The sequence below is a fragment of the Scardinius erythrophthalmus genome (genome assembly GCF_964197995.2).
Source record: "Scardinius erythrophthalmus genome assembly, chromosome: 23".
Taxonomy (NCBI): domain Eukaryota; kingdom Metazoa; phylum Chordata; class Actinopteri; order Cypriniformes; family Leuciscidae; genus Scardinius; species Scardinius erythrophthalmus.
In genome coordinates, this window is record NC_138243.1 from 32,082,361 (window position 1) to 32,103,450 (window position 21,090).

The window sequence follows — 21,090 nt, forward strand, 5'->3', positions numbered from 1 at the left end:
ATTATTATAATGAGGAATATTGTGACGTGTTCGTTCCCGGGAGAAACTCAAGACTACAGTGGAGGCGTTTCAGGAGTTCAGGAACAGAGAATAACTGGAGCTTCTTCATGCTCAAACAGAAACATTACACACACTCAAGACAGATGAACATGGACAAAAACAGAATAGTTTGGTTCTCATTAAAACTTTCCAGAGACTATATAAGTCTATAGACTAAAATCATTTTTGTTTGTTTTGCAGATGTACCAGAGGACACATATTAATGATAATATACAGTGTGTACTTGTTAAATGTTGTTGAGGCTTGGAGTCAAAAATGTTGATTTCAGAGAGAAAACGCTCCACACGTCACATCATTTAAGGAGAATTTATTTGTTGACTTTCACAGAGATATTAAACTGCTCAGTGCGCTGATGACATCAAGATGCACGTCTGGACAGATTCTCATGAGTCAAATGCCTCTCAAACATTCACACACACTCACACACACACACACACTGAACATGTTTCCACCAGTGTAAGTCACTCGGTTCAGAGGACGTTCAGCACAAACATCACATGTGTGACTAATAAAGGTTTGATAATAAAGACTGAGTGATTCAGAAGATCCTGCAGTCGTTCCCTAGAAACACTTTAACTGATCAATAAATCTCTCGCTCGTAGATCATCTGTAAAATAAACCTATAAACCAGTCTGAACCCAGTTCAGAGCAACTGTATATTAGAAAAACAATCAAATACACACACATATACACACATTTACAGAAGTAGTGATGAATAATCACGTGAGATCTGTATAAATTATGAGAATAATAATAGTCCAGGAAACATTCTCTCAGAGATCTGAACAAAAGTTCTTCCAGTTACGATAATAGAACGTTCGTTTAGAGTTATCATGTCTTTAAATTGAATGTTCCCGTAATGCTCACATAGCAACAACAAAAAAACATTTTTAAAACATTTGAAAAAATAGACATTTTGAATGCCCCAACCCTAACGCTTTCATAACTTAATAGGAACGTTCTTACAGTGTTTTTCAACGGCTTACACACATTTTCAAAACTTTGCCTCTTTTTTTCAAAACTTTACACACAAATCCAAGAATTGCACACAAAATGCCCAACGCCTCACATCTCTCGCTGAATGAAGCACTGCATTCAGAATATCACACACATCTCAGAAGCAAACGTTTGTCTTACGTTGCAAACACCTTCGTCATAATATAATATTTTTGGATATATCATATACACATAGTTATTCAAAACCAAACTCGACCTTTGGCCTTTCATAGGCCTGTTCTAAAGCCATGATTGGTGTCTGTTCAGCAAAGCGATGAGTGTTTGCACAGGTGAGTGTGTGTGTGAGTGTGTGTGAGGCTCTGATGAATTACTGTGGTGTTTTGATAGGTTGTGTTTGAAAAAGGAACTTAAGAGACTTCCTGTTAGATGTGTGTGTGTTACAGAGAGAATTGTGTGTCGAAGGCCGAGAACTGGTGTGTGGTTTTGCAGATCTGGTGTGTGTTTCTGTGTGAGGATTGTGTGTGTAAGCAGTTGAAAGAGCCCTGTAAAGCATGTTCTGTGAGCTGGGTCTACAGTAACGCAGATACAGGAGATAAATGTATTTTACACAGTCGTTCTGACGCTGAAAGTGTGCGTGAGAACGAGACATTCGTCGCTGAAGAACACAGAGTTCACCGTGCTGAGACGACTCTTCACTTTGGTAAACACGCGTAAACATTCACACGTCTCTTTAACCTGAGCGAAACAAACCCTCAGTCCGTGACCTGCTGTATTCAGCACAGTCAAATAAATAAACATCGGATCATCTCAATGTACAATCAATCGCTCACGAACACAGGCGAGCAGAAGCAGATCTGATTAAATCAAAGCACAGGTAAAGTTCAGAATGATTGTTAATAATGCTCTCTCCGTTTGAAAGGCCACATGATGTGATTCCAAACCTGAAAATCCAGTTCTCAGTGAACAAAGCGCTGGAACGTCCCAGAAAAGGCATTCCTGGCGTGGACGAACGGCAGAAAAGAGCTCTGTGTGTCCGCCTCGCCGCTAGTCTACTGTACAGGCCTGGTTCTGAACACAGAGGATCAGACCTCAGACGGGGAACCGCAGAGAAACCGAGACCTTCTGGAGGTCTGCACCGACACACACGGGTTGGGTTCGGGCTCAGTCCTCGGTGTCCGGCTGAACTCCCAGCATGCTGTGCAGCTCCTCCACCGTGTAGCCCAGCAGGTTCTGCAGGTCGCAGACGAAACGGTAAACGTAGCGCTTCCCAGAAGTCTTGTGGATGATGTTCTTGTCGTAGTAGTAGCGCAAGCCTCGACTCAGCTTCTCGTAGTTCATCTTGGGCTTGTTCTTCCTCTTTCCCCAGCGACGGGCCACCTGAGGAACACAACACATCTGTATTAACACGTTTGACTGAGATTCTTTTTTTTAAATAAAGCAATATCATTTTATCGAAATAAATAAATTATAAATTAATGCATTAGATTAAAATAATTGACCAAAACAAAGAAATAAAATTGTATTTAAATAGGAACATTTGATTAAAATAAATAAATAAATAAATACAATTTGATTGAAATAAATTAATTTGATCAAACTACAAAAATAAAACGTGATTAAAAATTCATTTAAAATAATAAAATCAACTAATAAATGAATGCATTAAATTAGAATTGGCTAAAAATAAATACATTTTATTTAAATTAATAGATAAGAACATTTGATTAAAATAAAATTTGAAACTTGAAATAAATAAAAATAAGAAAAGCTTAGATAAACTAAATAAATAGATAAAACGATTAAACAAATATTAAAATAAAGGAAATTTGATTCAAATATATTTTTTTAAAAGAGTAAAATAAAGAAATACAATTTTATTTCAATAAATAAATAATTTGAAGCATTAGACTACATTGATTTGATTAAAGTAAATAAATAATATTTAAATGTAATACATTTTAAACACATAGCTGTCTTTTAAATATTAGGGTGGGGGTGTGTCATATTTGAAAGATTGAAAACCCCCGCTCTATTATATTTCTATATTTGCCATTATATCGGTTAGCCTGCTGGGTGTGTGTGTGTGTGTGTGTGTGTGTGTGTGTGTGTGTGTGTGTGTGTGTGTGTGTGTGTGTGTGTGTGTGTAAGAAGAGAACACATTAGTATGGTTTATGCCGGATGACGGTCACGAGACCGAAACGTTGCTAATAAAATGTTGATACTCGTTTGCTAGTATTGATAGCGTACAGGATTTCCTTGTTTTTTTTAATTTGCCGCTATAAAATGAGTGTGTCACCTCGTCGGGGTCGGTGAGTTTGAACTCCCAGCCGTCGCCGGTCCAGCTGATGATGTTCTGACAGCTCGTGTCGGTCAGAAGCTCCAGCAGGAACTGCCACAGCTGGATGGGGCCGCTACCTGTCCAACACACACACACACACACACACACACACGTTAAACTCACAGCTGGATGGGGCCGCTACCTGTCCAACACACACACACACACACACACACACACACGTTAAACTCACAGCTGGATGGGGCCGCTACCTGTCCAACACACACACACACACACACACACACACACGTTAAACTCACAGCTGGATGGGGCCGCTACCTGTCCAACACACACACACACACACACACACACACACATGTTAAACTCACAGCTGGATGGGGCCGCTACCTGTCCAACACACACACACACACACACACACACACACACGTTAAACTCACAGCTGGATGGGGCCGCTACCTGTCCAACACACACACACACACACACACACGTTAAACTCACAGCTGGATGGGGCCGCTACCTGTCCAACACACACACACACACACACACGTTAAACTCACAGCTGGATGGGGCCGCTACCTGTCCAACACACACACACACACACACACACACACACACACGTTAAACTCACAGCTGGCTGGGGCCACTACCTGTCCAACACACACACACACACACACACGTTAAACTCACAGCTGGATGGGGCTGCTACCTGTCCAACACACACACACACACACACACACACACACACGTTAAACTCAGAGCTGGATGGGGCCGCTACCTGTCCAACACACACACACACACACACACACACACACACACACACACACACACACGTTAAACTCAGAGCTGGATGGGGCCGCTACCTGTCCAACACACACACACACACACACACACACACACACACACACACATGTTAAACTCACAGCTGGATGGGGCCGCTACCTGTCCAACACACACACACACACACACACACACACACACACACACATGTTAAACTCACAGCTGGATGGGGCTGCTACCTGTCCAACACACACACACACACACACACACACATGTTAAACTCACAGCTGGATGGGGCTGCTACCTGTCCAACACACACACACACACACACACACACACACACACACATGTTAAACTCACAGCTGGCTGGGGCCACTACCTGTCCAACACACACACACACGTTAAACTCAGAGCTGGATGGGGCCGCTACCTGTCCAACACACACACACACACACACACACACACACATGTTAAACTCACAGCTGGATGGGGCCACTACCTGTCCAACACACACACACACACACACACACACGTTAAACTCACAGCTGGCTGGGGCCACTACCTGTCCAACACACACACACACACACACACACACACACACGTTAAACTCACAGCTGGCTGGGGCCACTACCTGTCCAACACACACACACACACACACAGTAATGCAGTGATGTAACGCACCGGTGAAGCCGGCGAGCACTGCGGCAGCGATCACAGGTTTGCCCTGTTCCAGCGGCTCGTTCCTCTCCTGAACGTAGTCTTTGAAGGACAGTCCCTGTTTGCCCAGACCCAGCGGGGCGGATCCGAACTCCTCCTCGAAGCTGTCGTAGGACGGGACGCGCTGGGCGTCAGCGAGAGACGAGTGGCTTCCCCATGAGCGGAGAACACACTCCTCAGCGCTCTCCACACTCTCCACCGACGTCTGATCCCGGGACGAGACTGTGGAGACACACAGCGCTCGGTTACACACACACTCTAGGACATCAACTCACTGTGACGACCGGTGTTGGGACAGTAATGCGTTACAATCTTGCGTTGCTCCCTTAAAAATTATCTAATTATGTTACTTAGTTAATGAGTTAATTTACTCGTTACATCGAAAAAGTAATCTGACTACGAAATGCATGTTACTTGTAATGCGTTACTTGTTACATCAAAAAGTAATCTGACTACGAAATGCATGTTACTTGTAATGCGTTACTTGTTACATCAAAAAGTAATCTGACTACGAAATGCATGTTACTTGTAATACGTTACTTGTTACATCAAAAAGTAATCTGACTACGAAATGCATGTTACTTGTAATGCGTTATTTGTTACATCAAAAAGTAATCTGACTACGAAATGCATGTTACTTGTAATGCGTTACTTGTTACATCAAAAAGTAATCTGACTACGAAATGCATGTTACTTGTAATGCGTTACTTGTTACATCAAAAAGTAATCTGACTACGAAATGCATGTTACTTGTAATGCGTTATTTGTAACATCAAAAAGTAATCTGACTACGAAATGCATGTTACTTGTAATGCGTTATTTGTAACATCAAAAAGTAATCTGACTACGAAATGCATGTTACTTGTAATGCGTTATTTGTTACATCAAAAAGTAATCTGACTACGAAATGCATGTTACTTGTAATGCGTTACTTGTTACATCAAAAAGTAATCTGACTACGAAATGCATGTTACTTGTAATACGTTACTTGTTACATCAAAAAGTAATCTGACTACGAAATGCATGTTACTTGTAATACGTTACTTGTTACATCAAAAAGTAATCTGACTACGAAATGCATGTTACTTGTAATGCGTTACTTGTTACATCAAAAAGTAATCTGACTACGAAATGCATGTTACTTGTAATACGTTACTTGTTACATCAAAAAGTAATCTGACTACGAAATGCATGTTACTTGTAATGCGTTATTTGTTACATCAAAAAGTAATCTGACTACGAAATGCATGTTACTTGTAATGCGTTACTTGTTACATCAAAAAGTAATCTGACTACGAAATGCATGTTACTTGTAATGCGTTACTTGTTACATCAAAAAGTAATCTGACTACGAAATGCATGTTACTTGTAATGCGTTATTTGTAACATCAAAAAGTAATCTGACTACGAAATGCATGTTACTTGTAATGCGTTATTTGTAACATCAAAAAGTAATCTGACTACGAAATGCATGTTACTTGTAATGCGTTATTTGTTACATCAAAAAGTAATCTGACTACGAAATGCATGTTACTTGTAATGCGTTACTTGTTACATCAAAAAGTAATCTGACTACGAAATGCATGTTACTTGTAATGCGTTATTTGTAACATCAAAAAGTAATCTGACTACGAAATGCATGTTACTTGTAATGCGTTACTTGTTACATCAAAAAGTAATCTGACTACGAAATGCATGTTACTTGTAATGCGTTACTTTAATCGTTACATTAAAAAAGTAATAAGTTGTAAGGCGATGACAGATGTGTGTAAGGCGATGACAGATGTGTGTAAGGCGATGACAGATGTGTGTAAGGCGATGACAGATGTGGGAGATGTCTGATATCTGACCTGTTGTATTGAGACGCTGAGCAGCTTTAGCGGCGGAGGACTCTCGACTCATGTAGCTGATGCTGACGGTGCTGAGCTGAGGTTTGGGATACATGGAGAGCTCCTGACCCGATGCCAACAGGGCTGAATCGTTAGACGTCTCGAAGAGCTCTCGGAGGAGACTCATGCGATTATCAGGAACTTTCAGAGAACATTCCTCCAGACTGAGACCTTCAGACACAAACACACATCACACTGTAGTCAGATTACAAGATCGCTGTTGATGTTCCACAGCAATCCCCTCAGGGCTTGTTCCGAACCTCTGACTCTATTAAGACAAGACACTACAGGTGAATAACGTAAAGACTTTAACTAGATGTCATCATTCTTTCCACAGTTGATTAATTACAGTACATTAAGACAAATGCTTTGTATTATAAGTTTTCTGGAATGTTTTGTTTAAACATGCAACCATTTGCTGAAACTTTGGAAACATTGGATAAAACCAAGTTTTTCACTCCATCAATCAGAAAATACTGTCAACAGACAGAAAGAAAATACATTTTCACCATGTTTTTAGAAATAAAATGTTGTATAAATCAGGTGAGGATATACATATATAGCCTATATATATATATATATATATATATATATATATATATATATATATATATATATATAACCAAACAGGACAGAATGTTTATAAAACTAAAGTTTGGTGTGTGTAAAGCTGCTGAAGTGGAGATTTCTGACTCAAACTATGTACTGAAATTAAAATTAACAGATGCAAAGAGATAAAGTGCAATAAAATAAACACTTAAATTTGCATTTTGCATGTTTCCTTTCCACTAGGCTGAATAGAAGCAAATGTTATGTAAGCAAAATAGACCAAATGCATGAAAAACAATGCCTGTAGTGTCTCGCCTTGAATCAGCTTGAATTGTTAAAATTGACTCTCTTCTCTCTGAGATTCTGAGATAAATAAAGATTGATGAAAATCAGTGCATGTAAACATCCTGACAGACATGGAAAGAAACAACACTTACTGCTGGAGCTGCTGCTCGTCCATCCACACTCAGAGACTTTCACCTCGTCGCCCTCCTGACAGGCTGAGGGAGAAAACACCCAATCAGACGTCAGCTCCGGAATCACACCAAAGTAGGCATGCACCCATATCAACATTTTGGCTTATACCAATAACCGATAATTCTTTATATTTGAAAGCCGATAACTGATAATTCTTTATATTTGAAAGCCGATAACCGATAATTCTTTATTTTTGGAAACCGATAACCGATAATTCTTTATTTTTGGAAACCGATAACCGATAATTCTTTGTATTTGAAAGCCGATAACCGATAATTCTTTATTTTTGGAAACCGATAACCGATAATTCTTTATTTTTGGAAACCGATAACCGATAATTCTTTGTATTTTAAAGCCGACAACCGATAATTCTTTATTTTTGGAAACCGATAACCGATAATTCTTTATATTTGGAAACCGATAACTGATAATTCTTTATATTTGAAAGCCGATAACCGATAATTCTTTATTTTTGGAAACCGATAACCGATAATTCTTTGTATTTTAAAGCCGACAACCAATAATTCTTAATTTTTGGAAACGGATAATTCTTTATATTTAAAAGCCGATAACTGATAATTCTTTATATTTAAAAGCCGATAACTGATAATTCTTTATTTTTGGAAACCGATAACCGATAAATCTTTATATTTGAAAGCCGATTAACGATATATTGGCCGATAAATCTAAATCCATATTTTTATATAATTTTTGAGAGCCTGATTACAAAAACAAAAGTCTCATCATTAAAAGCCACGTCACAAGCACACAATTATGATGTTCTCATTATAATGTTCTGTAGCCGATATGACAGACTTGCGCTGCACATGTTGCACTGAACTGCATTTTCCTTTTTTGAAGTGATTTCAATCATATTTCAAGCAATTCTAAAATCATCATGTTGAACAGTGCGCATCTGAAGTGTTGAAAGAAATAATACAATATTTATCAGCTTTAATATGTCGGCCAGATTTTCTTATCCGGCCAATAACGATAACATTAAAAATGAACATATTTCGTCCGATACCGATATGGTGGCTGATATATATTGTGCATCGCTAGTCTTTACATTTGATTAGAGTTTCAGTCAATGATTTTCTCCTCAGTGTTTCTGTCTTTATATTTCACAGATATCTAAACATTCTTAAATCAAGACACATTTACTGCATATATAATGATTCTGTAAACACTACTGAAAAAACGTGGAATTTCTACATTCACTATTCTATATCAGTCCTCAATTCAAACGATTTATCCTGCATCCCTAACCCTAACTCAAAGTCGAGAGCAGAACGCTGGGTTACCTCTCATCATCTGCTCCAGATGTTCCCACAGAATATCGCCCACGAAATCCGGAGCCAGATCCAGGAACCCGTCCTTTCCCAGGTCGCACAGCTCCTGCCCGCTCATGTCGAACTTAAAGAAGTTGATGTTGGTGAGGCTGAACTCTCCGGACGCCCAGTACAGCCACTGGGACACGTGCTGCTTGCTCCACTTCCGCGGGTCTACGGGACAGACGTCATCACTAACACATCGTCCTCAGAACAAACATGTGCTCAGTGGTGGTGCAACGGATCACAGAACTCACGGAGCGGATCATTTATGGTTTCTGAGCCACAGATTGGATCATTTTTCGGATCAGAAAAAATTATAATAATTTATTACTTAAAGCTCACTTGAAGTTCTTCGATACAACATTACATTTAGCAGTTAATCCGCGAATCACACGCGTGCCGAACCGTGCGGATCCCGGATATCTCCGAGCCGCTGCACTGCTAGTGTCAGGAGACGGGACTCACCGCTGGAGATGCCACAGATGCGCTGGACCTTCGAGAAGCCGTTGAAGCTGTCCTTCAGCGCCTGACTGACCACGGCTTTACTGCAGGGCGTCAGCAGCGGCACCGCACACACACCGGCGTCTGAAACACACACACACGACACCAGTGGAGATCTGCTGTGAACTCACAGGAACATGTTGGCCAGGAATGAGTCGGGTTGGGAATCGGATACTTGTTATAAAATTAAAATTTCGATTCCTCTTATCGATTCCTCTGTGAGCGTTTCAATATGACTTTAAGTGTGAGACGACTGTTTCAGTGCTTCTATAATAACACTAATCAAATATCAAAAGACAAAGAGAAAATTCACTGAATAACTTCTGTAACTATATTTGTAATGTATATTGTATTTATAAACTGCTGTGTTATTTTACATTTGATTCAGTTGTGTCTATTTGTTGTGATTGCTATTTTTTTATTTGTTCTTTTTTAATCATTGAGTGTTTATTGTCTTTAATAACGCTTGAAGTTTATATCAGTTCGGCTAGTTGTTCTTCTATGGTGTTTTCAGGCGAACGCTCCTTGTGTAAGAGTTCTTTAGCCTGTTTGTGTTCGTGATATTCAGAGACAGTTAAATGTTTTGCAATAAGACTAAATGTGTTTTTTTTTTTACTTTATTGGAATTGAAAATAGGAATCGACAGAAATCTGAATGGCTGAGACTGAAGCGATCCGCAGTGATGGTGTTCTTACCCTGAGAGAAGCAGTCCAGGCCGGACGGCACCGCCTGCTCCTCCTCCAGCGGGCAGAAGCTGGAGAACAGGGACATCGGGTCCTCGAACATCTCGAACGCCGCCTGACGCTGAGGAGAACACACACAAGCGGCTTTACAATCGGTAAAGTACCAAAACAAAATCTCACAGGAACCAACTTTAAAATTGAAGATCCAGCTCTTAATGTAGTTTATGTGTCTATGTGGTGTTTTTAATACGCTTATAGACAAAGCATGTGTAAGTTCATAAGTCGACAGCATTGCTGAGTATTTCCTCCTTAAAACTGCAGTGAACCAAAGACAGTCTCAAAAACACGCTTTGAAATCGCTGGTGTTTCTGACGTCACAAACTACCTTGTAACCAATCAGATCAATGTGTGATCGTCAACCAGTGGATCTCTGAGCTGCGCATACTAAATGAGGCGAGGGTGTCGAGTTACATTCAAGATATTTTAAGGCATGAAGATTTTTTTTTTCAAAGAAAACACTTTTAAATATGTAATTTTGATGATCAGAGTTGAGTTTTAAGGGATAAAATTATTGGCTACAGAGGCCAAATTATTTAGTAAAAAAAGCAGTAATATATAATGTTTTGTTCAGTAAGTTTGCTTAACAGTAGACAAACTTCTATAACTGTTATACACTTTCAGTTTTGAAGTGCTTTCACTTCTGCAATAATCCGCTGAGTGTTTCTTTAAGAACAGAACATTCTTAGGTCATTACAATTCAGATCTGTGCTCAAAAAGTGGGCGTGAACAGGTTAAAGATAATATCTCTCACACACACACACACACACACACACACACACACACACACACACACACAAAACTCTTTATTGAGTTCAAACCGGCACGGGCAGGAAAAACCCAGAAGACACGCCCTTACGCATGACATCATCACTAGAGCCACTCCACCAATGGGAGTGCACGACCATATATGGCTTTCCGGTTCCGTGCTAGAGTGAAAAGCGTGGGCGAACCGGAGCTGACCTCCAATGACTTTACAGCAGCTCTCCTCTCGACCAATCACAGCACAGATCTAATCGAGAGCGCGCTCACACAACAAGCAGATGTGTGTCTGATAATAAACGAGCACATCTGGGTGTGTGACATCAAACACACAAACCTGGCTGAGAAATAATCCAAAAATAATATAAAGTATAAACACTGATCTTACCTTTAGTGTGTTTCTAAATGCAGGTAACATAGGCTCCATGTTGCACATTGAGACCTGAGAAAGCAAGAAAATATTTATAACAAATACATATTATTATTATCATAATCATTATTTTCTTCTTCCATCTAACTGAAAATCAACAACAGTAAATGCGTAAATTGTAACGTGTCTAATTAAACTGATAATGTCTGATCAGAAGAGAATCTGAAAGTTTCTGCGAGTCAAACGTGAATGTGATTCATGATTCATGAGTCACTGATGAGCGAGCAGAACAGAATGCGATTCAGCTTCATATACATTATATAACACTAAAGTACATGATTTAGTCATTATCGAAATCTGATTATTCGTGTATATTTCACATCGCAACTGCAGAATCAAAATACACAATGATTATAAACAAAACAGAACAGGAAACGAATAGAATTCAAAGTAGAATGAACAGAATCAAACTGCTGTCTGTAAATCGTGTGAATGGCTGATATTAATGATATTGTAGAATTGATCGGTTTAATGCCACTAACCTGTTGAGTTCCCGCAGAAATAGGTGAAGTAATTCCGATGTGAATTCTGCGGTTTGTTTTATTCCTCTGATCGATTACACTCCTGATATCGACCGATAGCGCTGATATTCGCAGCTCGTGATAGATAGATAGATAGATAGATAGATAGATAGATAGATAGATAGATAGATATGTGTGTGTGTGTGTGTGTGTGTGTGTGTGTCGATGGGTTATGTGAGCGCGTTTAGGTTGTGTTTCGTCTGTGCGCGTGAGCGAATCTTCAGTATTTATGAGCGAGTTCAGCGCGCGCGCTCACGGATGATGACGATGACGATAGAGGTGGGAGGGGCCAAAGGGCCGCGCGCACTCATATACAGTAACTCACTGTTGGACTTGAGTTAAAATTATGTGATATTATCTGTACGCGCATTATTTCATTAAAAATAGGGAAAACGATTTGGGAAACAAATCTAGGTGCAATTATAATACAACTTCTAAAGATATATTTGTTTAATAAATAATTATTATTATTTATAAAGTATAAAAATGAAACGGATAATTAAGGAAATATAGTACACAGTAAAAAACGTTGGCTTATTGTTTTTAAATCCAACAGTTGGGTTACACATATTGGGTCACTATGTTGGGTTATTTTCCATAAATGTTAAAATCATTGGGTAATTTCTAGTAATAACCCGGCTGTTGGGTTGAATACCTATGCTGTATGTACACTTGTGTATTTTGAATTTATGTACACAGTTATGTATATTTACATTACATTCTAGACTCTCCAATATTTAGTTTGTCATTTAAAAATATTTTGTAGAGACATATTTATTGTTTTACACAAATAAACAATCTGTATTTTAAAAAAAAGTGTATTTTATTTATTAAAATAATGTCATAAATAAAAATAAATTGTTAACTTAACTGTTGGGTTACTGTTGACCCAGCTGGCTATTAACCCATGCATTGGGCTAAAATAACCCACAGTTGGGAAGAAGCTGCTAGACCAGCCCACAGTTGGGTCACTCGTTGGGTTATTTCTAACCCAGCATTATTAAGCGAGTGTCTCCCTAAGAACCTTTCAGTGGACTCTTCTCAAAAGAACATTAGTCGTAGTGTGAAGAACATTTGAATAAGCGTTCGTGCAGTGAGAGACTCATGGATGTCCTTTATCTTCTCTCTGAGGCTCTGAGAAGTAAGTAAGTAAAGTTTATTTATAGAGCGCTTTTCACAGATACAATCACAAAGTGCTTTACAAAGTGCAATCATACAAAATAAAACTTACGATTATACAATTTAAAATAAAAGGCAATAAAGCCCAGTCAACTAAAAGCTTGTTGAAATAACAGTGTCTTTAGTTGCTTTTTAAAAGAATCGACAGAGTCGGCCACACGGAGAAGACAATAGCAGATCAGCGGCGGTCACACTGAATACTGAGTGTGTGTGGGAGGACGCTGCTGATAAACGCTGACACAGAGGAGTGTGTGATCCTGCTGAGAGTGTGAATGAGTCTTACACACACTCCAACCTGACCGACTCCAACTCACACTAAACCTGTCCGGGTCCAATATATGCAAATTAACAGTCAAGTTAGTGTAGATGCCATTCTTCTTATGATACGAGTACATCCAGTGTTATAGGATCTGTTCCCGGTTTCTGCTGAACAAGTTTATGCAGCCTGACAATCATCTAACTGATTTCAATTATAGAAATTGATCATGTTCTATGTGTATGCCAGGTTGAAGAGATGTGTTTGTAGATGTAAGCTGGCGGAGTGTGTCTGCTTCTTACAGTGCTCTAGGGAGACCAGGGATGCACGGATATGCACATTTTGGCTGATACCGATAATTCTTTATACTTGAAAGCCGATAACCGATATATTGGCAGATAAATCTAAATCCAAATTTTGATATAATTTTTAAAAGATTAATTACAAAACAAAAGTCTCACTAATAAAAGCCCCATCCCAAACACACAATTATAATGTTCTTATTATAATTTCATGTAGCCGATATGACAGATTTGCGCTGCACACGTTGCAGTGTTGACAGAACCGGGCTAATATGGTCATACTTCCTGGTTCTGGTAAGAACTCGAGCTGCTGCGTTTTGGACCAGCTGTAGTTTGTTTATTAAGCGTGCAGGGCAACCACCCAGTAGAGCATTACAGTAATCTAGCCTTGAGGTCATGAACGCATGAACTAACTGTTCCGCATTTGTCAATGAGAGCATATGGCGTAATTTAGATATATTTTTAAGATGGAAAAATGCAGTTTTACAGATACTAGACACGTGACTTTCAAATGAAAGATTGGTATCAAAGAGCACACACACACACACACACACACACACACACACACACACACACACACACACACACACACACACACACACACACACACACACAGGTTCCTAATCGACGACGAAGGCTTAACAGAGCAGCCATCGAGTGTTAGACAGTATTCTAGAGCATTACATGCAGAGATTTTTTGTCCAATAATTGGAATCTCTGTTTTTCCAGAATTTACAGTTTTTTACAATCACTTTGTTACTATTTTCAGAACCTTGATGTCATTTTTCACAACTCTAGACACAAAACTCACAACCAATGATCAAAATGCACATTTTTCAAAACTCTAACCCTTTTCTCAATTGCTTGGATACAATACACATAAAACTTAGATCATTTGTTCATTCAACAAAAATCACCTGTTCAATATGACACAACTTAACATAAAAGTACTGCTATTTCAAAGGGCAATTCACACATTACATTTCAAATGAGTGTCTATTCATTTCCTTACATTGATCTAACTATCAATTGATACAACTGCTCAAAATGATAAGTTACTGTTGCATTACTCTTAATACATAGTTGTATGGAAACAGACAAACAATCTTCCATGTTTACAGTAAATCATGAAAGTTTCAAGATAACGATCCATGGATATTGTAGTCTAATTGGTCCTTGCTCCACGCTAATTGAGCATGAACCAATGAGACTACAATATCCATGGATGTAGCCTAATATTTGATCATACTGCTTCATCAGACACTGTGTCTATGGTCCCAAACACTGTACTACCTTTTCAGACTATGTACAGTATTGACAGCACTGCACTGTATAGATCATCACTCCTGTTCTGTTTCTTACAGTACAAGCAAGCAAGTTGAGGAACACTGCATTTGATGTTTTACAGTACTGTCTTTTCTTTTCTATTTCATAGCTAATTATTTTTGCTTTGATTCAAATAAACCTATGTTGTGATTGTACTGTAGTGTTTTGCATCAATATATTACAAACTTTGTTCAATGATTCCACTGTCGTATTCTCTCTACTACTGCAGTGCCTTTACAGAGATGTATTTACTGTACATGTAGTGCCATAATGAAACCTGTATCACCTATTTTGTTCTACAATATTTAATGATTGTACGAACAATGACACAGTGAAACTATCGGTTGCTTGTGTGTGGGTGATCTATAGTTATGTTTCAATGGTATTTCACAGTAAATTTGTTTTTTGAACCAATGATTGCGCAAGTGCAAGATTTCCTTAAAGATGTGAATGCACAATGCAGTGTTTTGAACATTAGACAGCCTGTGTTACACGTGATAACCGTTTTGAGTTTTGTGTCTAGAGTTTTGAAAAATGACATCAAGGTTCTGAAAATAGTAGCAAAGTGATTGTAAAAAACTGTAGTAGTAGGAAATTACAAGTCATCCAGTTTTTATATCAGCTGTGCATTCCGTTAATTTAGTGAATTGGTAAGTTTCGCTGAGTATCATCAGCATAACAGTGAAAACTAATGCCATATAATGATATCTCCTAAGGGTAGCATGTACAGTGTTTGTGTGTGTGTGTGTGTGTGTGTGTGTGTGTGTGTGTGTGTGTGTGTGTGTGTGTGTGTGTGTGTGTGTGTGTGTGTGTGTGTGTGTGAGGGTAGCATGTACAGAGTGTGTGTGTGTGTGTGTGTGTGTGTGTGTGTGTGTGTGTGTGTGTGTGTGTGTGTGTGTGTGAGGGTAGCATGTACAGAGTGTGTGTGTGTGTGTATGTGTGTGTGTGTGTGTGTGTGTGTGTGTGTGTGTGTGTGTGTGTGTAGCATGTACAGAGTGGTACGCCATACTGAACCTGTGATCGATGAGACATCTCTTCATTTACTGCTACAAACTGATAACGGTCAGATATTGAATCATGCCAATGAAATTCCACTAAAGCCAAAGGGCCGAGAACGACAACGATAACTACAGTAATGTCAATTACAACAACGATAATGTCGTCTGCTGCTTTAAATGCTCTAGTTCTTTACAGCAGGGTGGATTCTGATTGGCTGTCAATGTTTTATTGTTCTTCAGCTGGAAGGGAAACAATATTTTAAAAGTGATTCAAACAATATCGTTTCTCTGTGCTGTTATGGTTATAGTTGTGTTGTTGACCCTGCTCTTCGATTTTTAGAAATATCTTTGTTATACATTGTTCTTGGTGTGAATGAGCCTTTAGTAATCTGTGGTGTCATTAAAGTATGTGTGAGGACAGGAGGCTTTGGTCGTCCCTGCGGTTTTTATCAAGATAAATAGGCCTGCTCTATGGTTTTACGTTTGTAATTTTACTGTTGTTCTGTAAAATACAATTATTATTATTATTAATATTAATAAATACTCAAGTTTTTTTTTTATTTAACAGTTCAATTGTACTGTAGTATTACTCGCTTAATAATGCTGGGTTAGAAATAACCCAACGAGTGACCCAACTGTGGGCTGGTCTAGCAGCTTCTTCCCAACTGTGGGTTATTTTAGCCCAATGCATGGGTTAATAGCCAGCTGGGTCAACAGTAACCCAACAGTTAAATTAACTATTTATTTTTATTTATGACATTATTTTAATAAATAAAATGCACTTTGTTTTTTCAAATACAGATTGTTTATTTGTACAAAACAATAAAAATGTCTCAACAAAAATATTTCTAAATGAAAAACTAAATATTGGAGAGTCTAGAATGCAATGTAAATATACATAATTGTGTACATAAATTCAAAATGCACAAGTGTACATACAGCATAGGTATTTAACCCAACAGCCGGGTTATTACTAGAAATTACCCAATGATTTTAACATTTATGGAAAATAACCCAACATAGTGACCCAATATGTGTAACCCAACAGCTGGGTTAAAAAAATAACCCAATGTTTTTAAGGGTTCTTCTATATGGCATCGCTGTGAAACCTCCTCCTGAAACCTGTTCCCGTGTCTCTCATGAACACTCAGCTCTCGCTCCAGTAGTTTCACACAGATCCTGTTGGAGAGATCTGACACTCTCTGAAGGACAGTGAGTGTTTCTCATCTTCATGACTCATAAAATAACATTTATCTGCAGCAAGACGAGAGCATATCATAATGCATCATGAGCTTTGGGTAAATTAGGCAATTTAATGGCAAAACATAAATGATTTTTCATATTTTACATTTCAAATCTCTGTATTTTTTGAGCAAGTTTGAACAACTTTCTTGTTCACATCAGATTTTACTTTCTTTTCATTTAAAGTCCCCCTGTGGTGTAAATCCAGCTTTTAATGTAGTTTATGTGTCTATGTGGTGTTTTTAATCTGCTTTAAGACAAACCATGTGTAAATTCATAAGTCGACAGCATTGCTGAGTATTTCCTCCTTAAAACTGCAGTGAACCAAAGACAGTCTCAAAAACACGCTTTGAAATCGCTGGTGTTTCTGACGTCACAAACTACCTTGTAACCAATCAGATCAACGTGTGATCGTCAACCAGTGGATCTCTGAGCTGAGTGAGTGAGTGGAGGCGGGGCTCGTTTGCATATTCATAGAACCGCGCATACTAAATGAGGCGAGGGTGTCGAGTTACATTCAAGATATTTTAAGGCAAGACAATTTAAATATGTAATTTTGGTGATCAAAGATGAGTTTTAAGGGATAAAATGATCGACTACTTAAACAATGTGTTTCACATGTGTGCAGAGAGGGCTAACTGTGCTGATCAGAACTCGTCTCAACCAAAACAAGTCCTTACATGCAAAACGATCCGCAGCTATTACAGTAAACATGAGCTATTATTCCACACATATCTGACATGTAATGATGAATTGGAAAATATTGACTTATGACTTTAAATATGAATGAACACGCAAATGCACAAGTTCTTTGCGCTGTAATGCATGCTGGGTAACTAACAGCTAAGAAAACTTAGAAAATCAGCTAATGTTCCCAAAAACGTTATTTATGAACGTCCCGTTTTTTAAATTGTTTTTTTTCGGTTATGTGAACGTTAACGAAACGTTCCATTGTATCAATCTTCAAACATTATGTGAATGTTACTTTTGAATGTTCTCTAAACTGAACGTTCTCAAACAAGTAGTAACATTTAAAAGATGTGACAGATGTTAGTGTTCACGCATGATCGTTTTCCTCACAGGAATATCTGATGTGTTTGTTGTTGTTTGCAGTGTTTCTGCATTATGAATCCAGTATCGCTGATATCTGAAGATCAACTTCTGTCTGCTCTCTCTCGCATTGACTGTTGCTTAGCAACCCGTGGCCCTGGTCTCGTGTCCGTGAAAACACTCGCGCGCGCGCATAACCGTTTCTCTCCCTCGCACCCAGACAGCGCTGTGAGTGAGCCGGTTTCCATGGACACCGCATGTTCGTTAGGTGCTCATATTCATATTCATAACGCCTGAAGAGGTCAAGGACGGATTGAAACAAACAGACTGTAAACACACAGTCCCGCTCCGAGCGTGTTGTGTTCCGAACACCCGCACACGCCTGAGCTCTCTGTGTGTGTGTGTGTGTGTGTGTGTGTGTGTGTGTGTGTGTGTGTGTGTTCTGAGAGACTGCGCATCATCTCAGTGATTATGATGATCTTCAGAAGTTCAGCTGTGTGTCTATAGCGCCTCCTGCTGGAGAACACCATCATCTTCACATCACTCTTATCAAATCAAAATTTATACTTCCTAGTTTTTTTACGGAATATTGCAGTATTTATTGCAAGGCCTACATTATTTATTGATGCACATCATTAATGTTCATTAATTTACGACGATAGACGACAGAAGAGACCAGCTCATCATGAGTTTACATATTTTCCAGTTTTTTCCAGTTGCTTCACTAAACTCACACACACAGCACAGTTATTAACACTCACACACAGAGCAAAACCTCTTCAAGTCTCCAAAAGTCTGAACACATATTGTGCAGTTCAGAATGGCTCTTCTTAAACACACTGAACAGGTTCTCTGCACAACACACACAATCTGACATGACGTCCTGTTTGACATTTCAAAACACTGCCATTCAGAATGATGTAAATATTTCTGCATATGTTGCACTGACTCGTTTGGTGAAAAATAAAAATAATAATGTTTCAACAGCATGTGTGTGTGTGTGTGTGTGTGTGTGTGTGTGTGTGTGTGTGTGTGTGTGTGTGTGTGTGTGTGTGTGTGTGTGTGTGTGTGTGTGTGTGTGTGTGTGTGTGCTATATGTCTGTGCATGTGAACAATCTGAAGAAGTTTCTACAATTTGAACTATTTTACGGTATTACGCTAAGGCACACTGAAGATGAGAGTGCTCTTCATGACGCCCAACAGTGTGTCGTTGGTCAGACAAAACTCTGCTAATATGAAGTGTGTGTGTTTGATCTGGTGTGAGAGTTTATTTTAATAGCCCTGAGCCGTGATGCTCTCTGTGTGATGTGGTGCAGTTCCACTGTTCGACACTGGGGGGAGTGTGGGGTTAATAGAGCCAGAGAGAAGTGAAGTCAGGTGGAACTAATCAGGGAAGCAAACCACGTGACCGTGTCAGGATCGGATGTGGACATGCAAACTTGTGGATTATTATGTGTTTTGGCATCGGAAATGTGATAAATAAAGGGATAATACAGCACAGGACTGGAGGCGTCGTGTGTGGATCTCTAATCCCACAACACTTCTAAATGACAAGAAGGCCACTGTCGCTACAAACCCGAAATAAAGACATTAATATGAAGAGCTGTCTCAGTGTGAGCGCGGGAAAGCTCAGGTTCATGAGAGCGAGCACTGTAAACAATGATCGTGATTTAAAGGTAAAATACTGTAAAAATGCTGCGGTGGAAACATGTTAATCGCTTAAAAAAAAGTTTCGGTACTATAGAAAAACTGTGGTAGATCTGACCGGACATTTAATGTAAATTTACAGTTTATGGAAGTGAAAAAGAACAAGTAATTGTAGAATTTACAGTGAAAAAATGTAAATTGACATTCCCACAATTCCCTGCGTGAAACGTCACATCTGATGTCTTTTTGTTGAAATAACTGTTTCTTCATAGTTTTTTCTAACCAGTGATGTACATTAGGGTTTTATGTTACATTTAATGTTGTTCAATTGTTTATTTGCATTTTTTAAATGTCATGAGTGTTACCATGATGGTGTTTACTTTAGTGTGTGTGAGAATCAAACTGTGCAGCTTCATCATGTTGATATAAACCATAGATATATACACTAGATGTCGCCTTGGGGTTCTAAGCATGCGTCAAAATGGGAAGTAGTCATAGTCTTGTCATAGGAAGTAGCTAACGCTGCTATCTCCGCCTGTACTTCGAATTCATGGATGATACCGGACTTTTGTGCTGCGTATGGATGTTTACACGAACGAAATCTAAACCAGACAAGGGAATACATTTACTCTGTGGATGGTAGTAGTCGTTGTTTTTTTATAAGTTAAGTGTACATTTCTCTGCTTGGAGGAAGAAAATGAACTGTGAATGTGCTGTACTCTTTAGATATTATTTGAAATAACCCTTGTGTTTAAAATGTAGGCTACAATATGCAGGAGTTGATCCTCAATACCCACTGTTGGCTGTGTTGTTCCTAACTTTTGATTTTTTACCGATTGTACTCAAACCTTTTAATGAAAAAAACAAACAAAAAAACAGTGTGGCGCTTGTAACCTGTAAGTACAGTCCTAATAGTATGCTTGTCCTCTCCCTGTCAATCTTCAAACAGTACATCCATGATTATTATACGTAGAATTCCACAAATCTTATGTAGTATGTGTGCGTTTTGCACAAGGATACAGTGGGCTCAAGGGCTTGTTTCTTCCTTGCAAACTGGGGATGGAGGTGTGGAAGGACACT

At 38.9% G+C, this 21,090-nt stretch overlaps 1 protein-coding gene across 1 annotated transcript; it reads right to left on the reverse strand.

The window, feature by feature from the left end:
* Positions 1 to 702: 702 nt before the first annotated feature.
* On the reverse strand, positions 703 to 12,273 carry ets2 (v-ets avian erythroblastosis virus E26 oncogene homolog 2). The gene is made up of 10 exons (XM_081355146.1): positions 11,972 to 12,273; positions 11,448 to 11,501; positions 10,253 to 10,361; positions 9,522 to 9,641; positions 9,027 to 9,227; positions 7,683 to 7,745; positions 6,658 to 6,867; positions 4,772 to 5,029; positions 3,314 to 3,432; positions 703 to 2,394 (listed from the first exon to the last, which is right to left on the reverse strand). The coding sequence occupies exons 2-10, from the start codon at positions 11,493 to 11,495 to the stop codon at positions 2,179 to 2,181; spliced, it is 1,344 nt and encodes a 447-aa protein (XP_081211272.1). The 5' UTR covers positions 11,496 to 11,501; positions 11,972 to 12,273; the 3' UTR covers positions 703 to 2,178.
* Between the last annotated feature and the right edge of the window lie 8,817 nt (positions 12,274 to 21,090).

Coding starts and splice junctions, on each gene's coding strand:
- ets2 (XM_081355146.1), bottom strand. CDS start 11,495: ATGTGCAACATGGAGCCTATGTTACCTGCATTTAGAAACACACTAAAG. Junction 10,362..11,447: donor CATTTAGAAACACACTAAAG/GTAAGATCAGTG, acceptor TGTTCTCCTCAG/CGTCAGGCGGCGTTCGAGAT. Junction 7,746..9,026: donor TCTGGAGCAGATGATGAGAG/GTAACCCAGCGT, acceptor TTTCTCCCTCAG/CCTGTCAGGAGGGCGACGAG.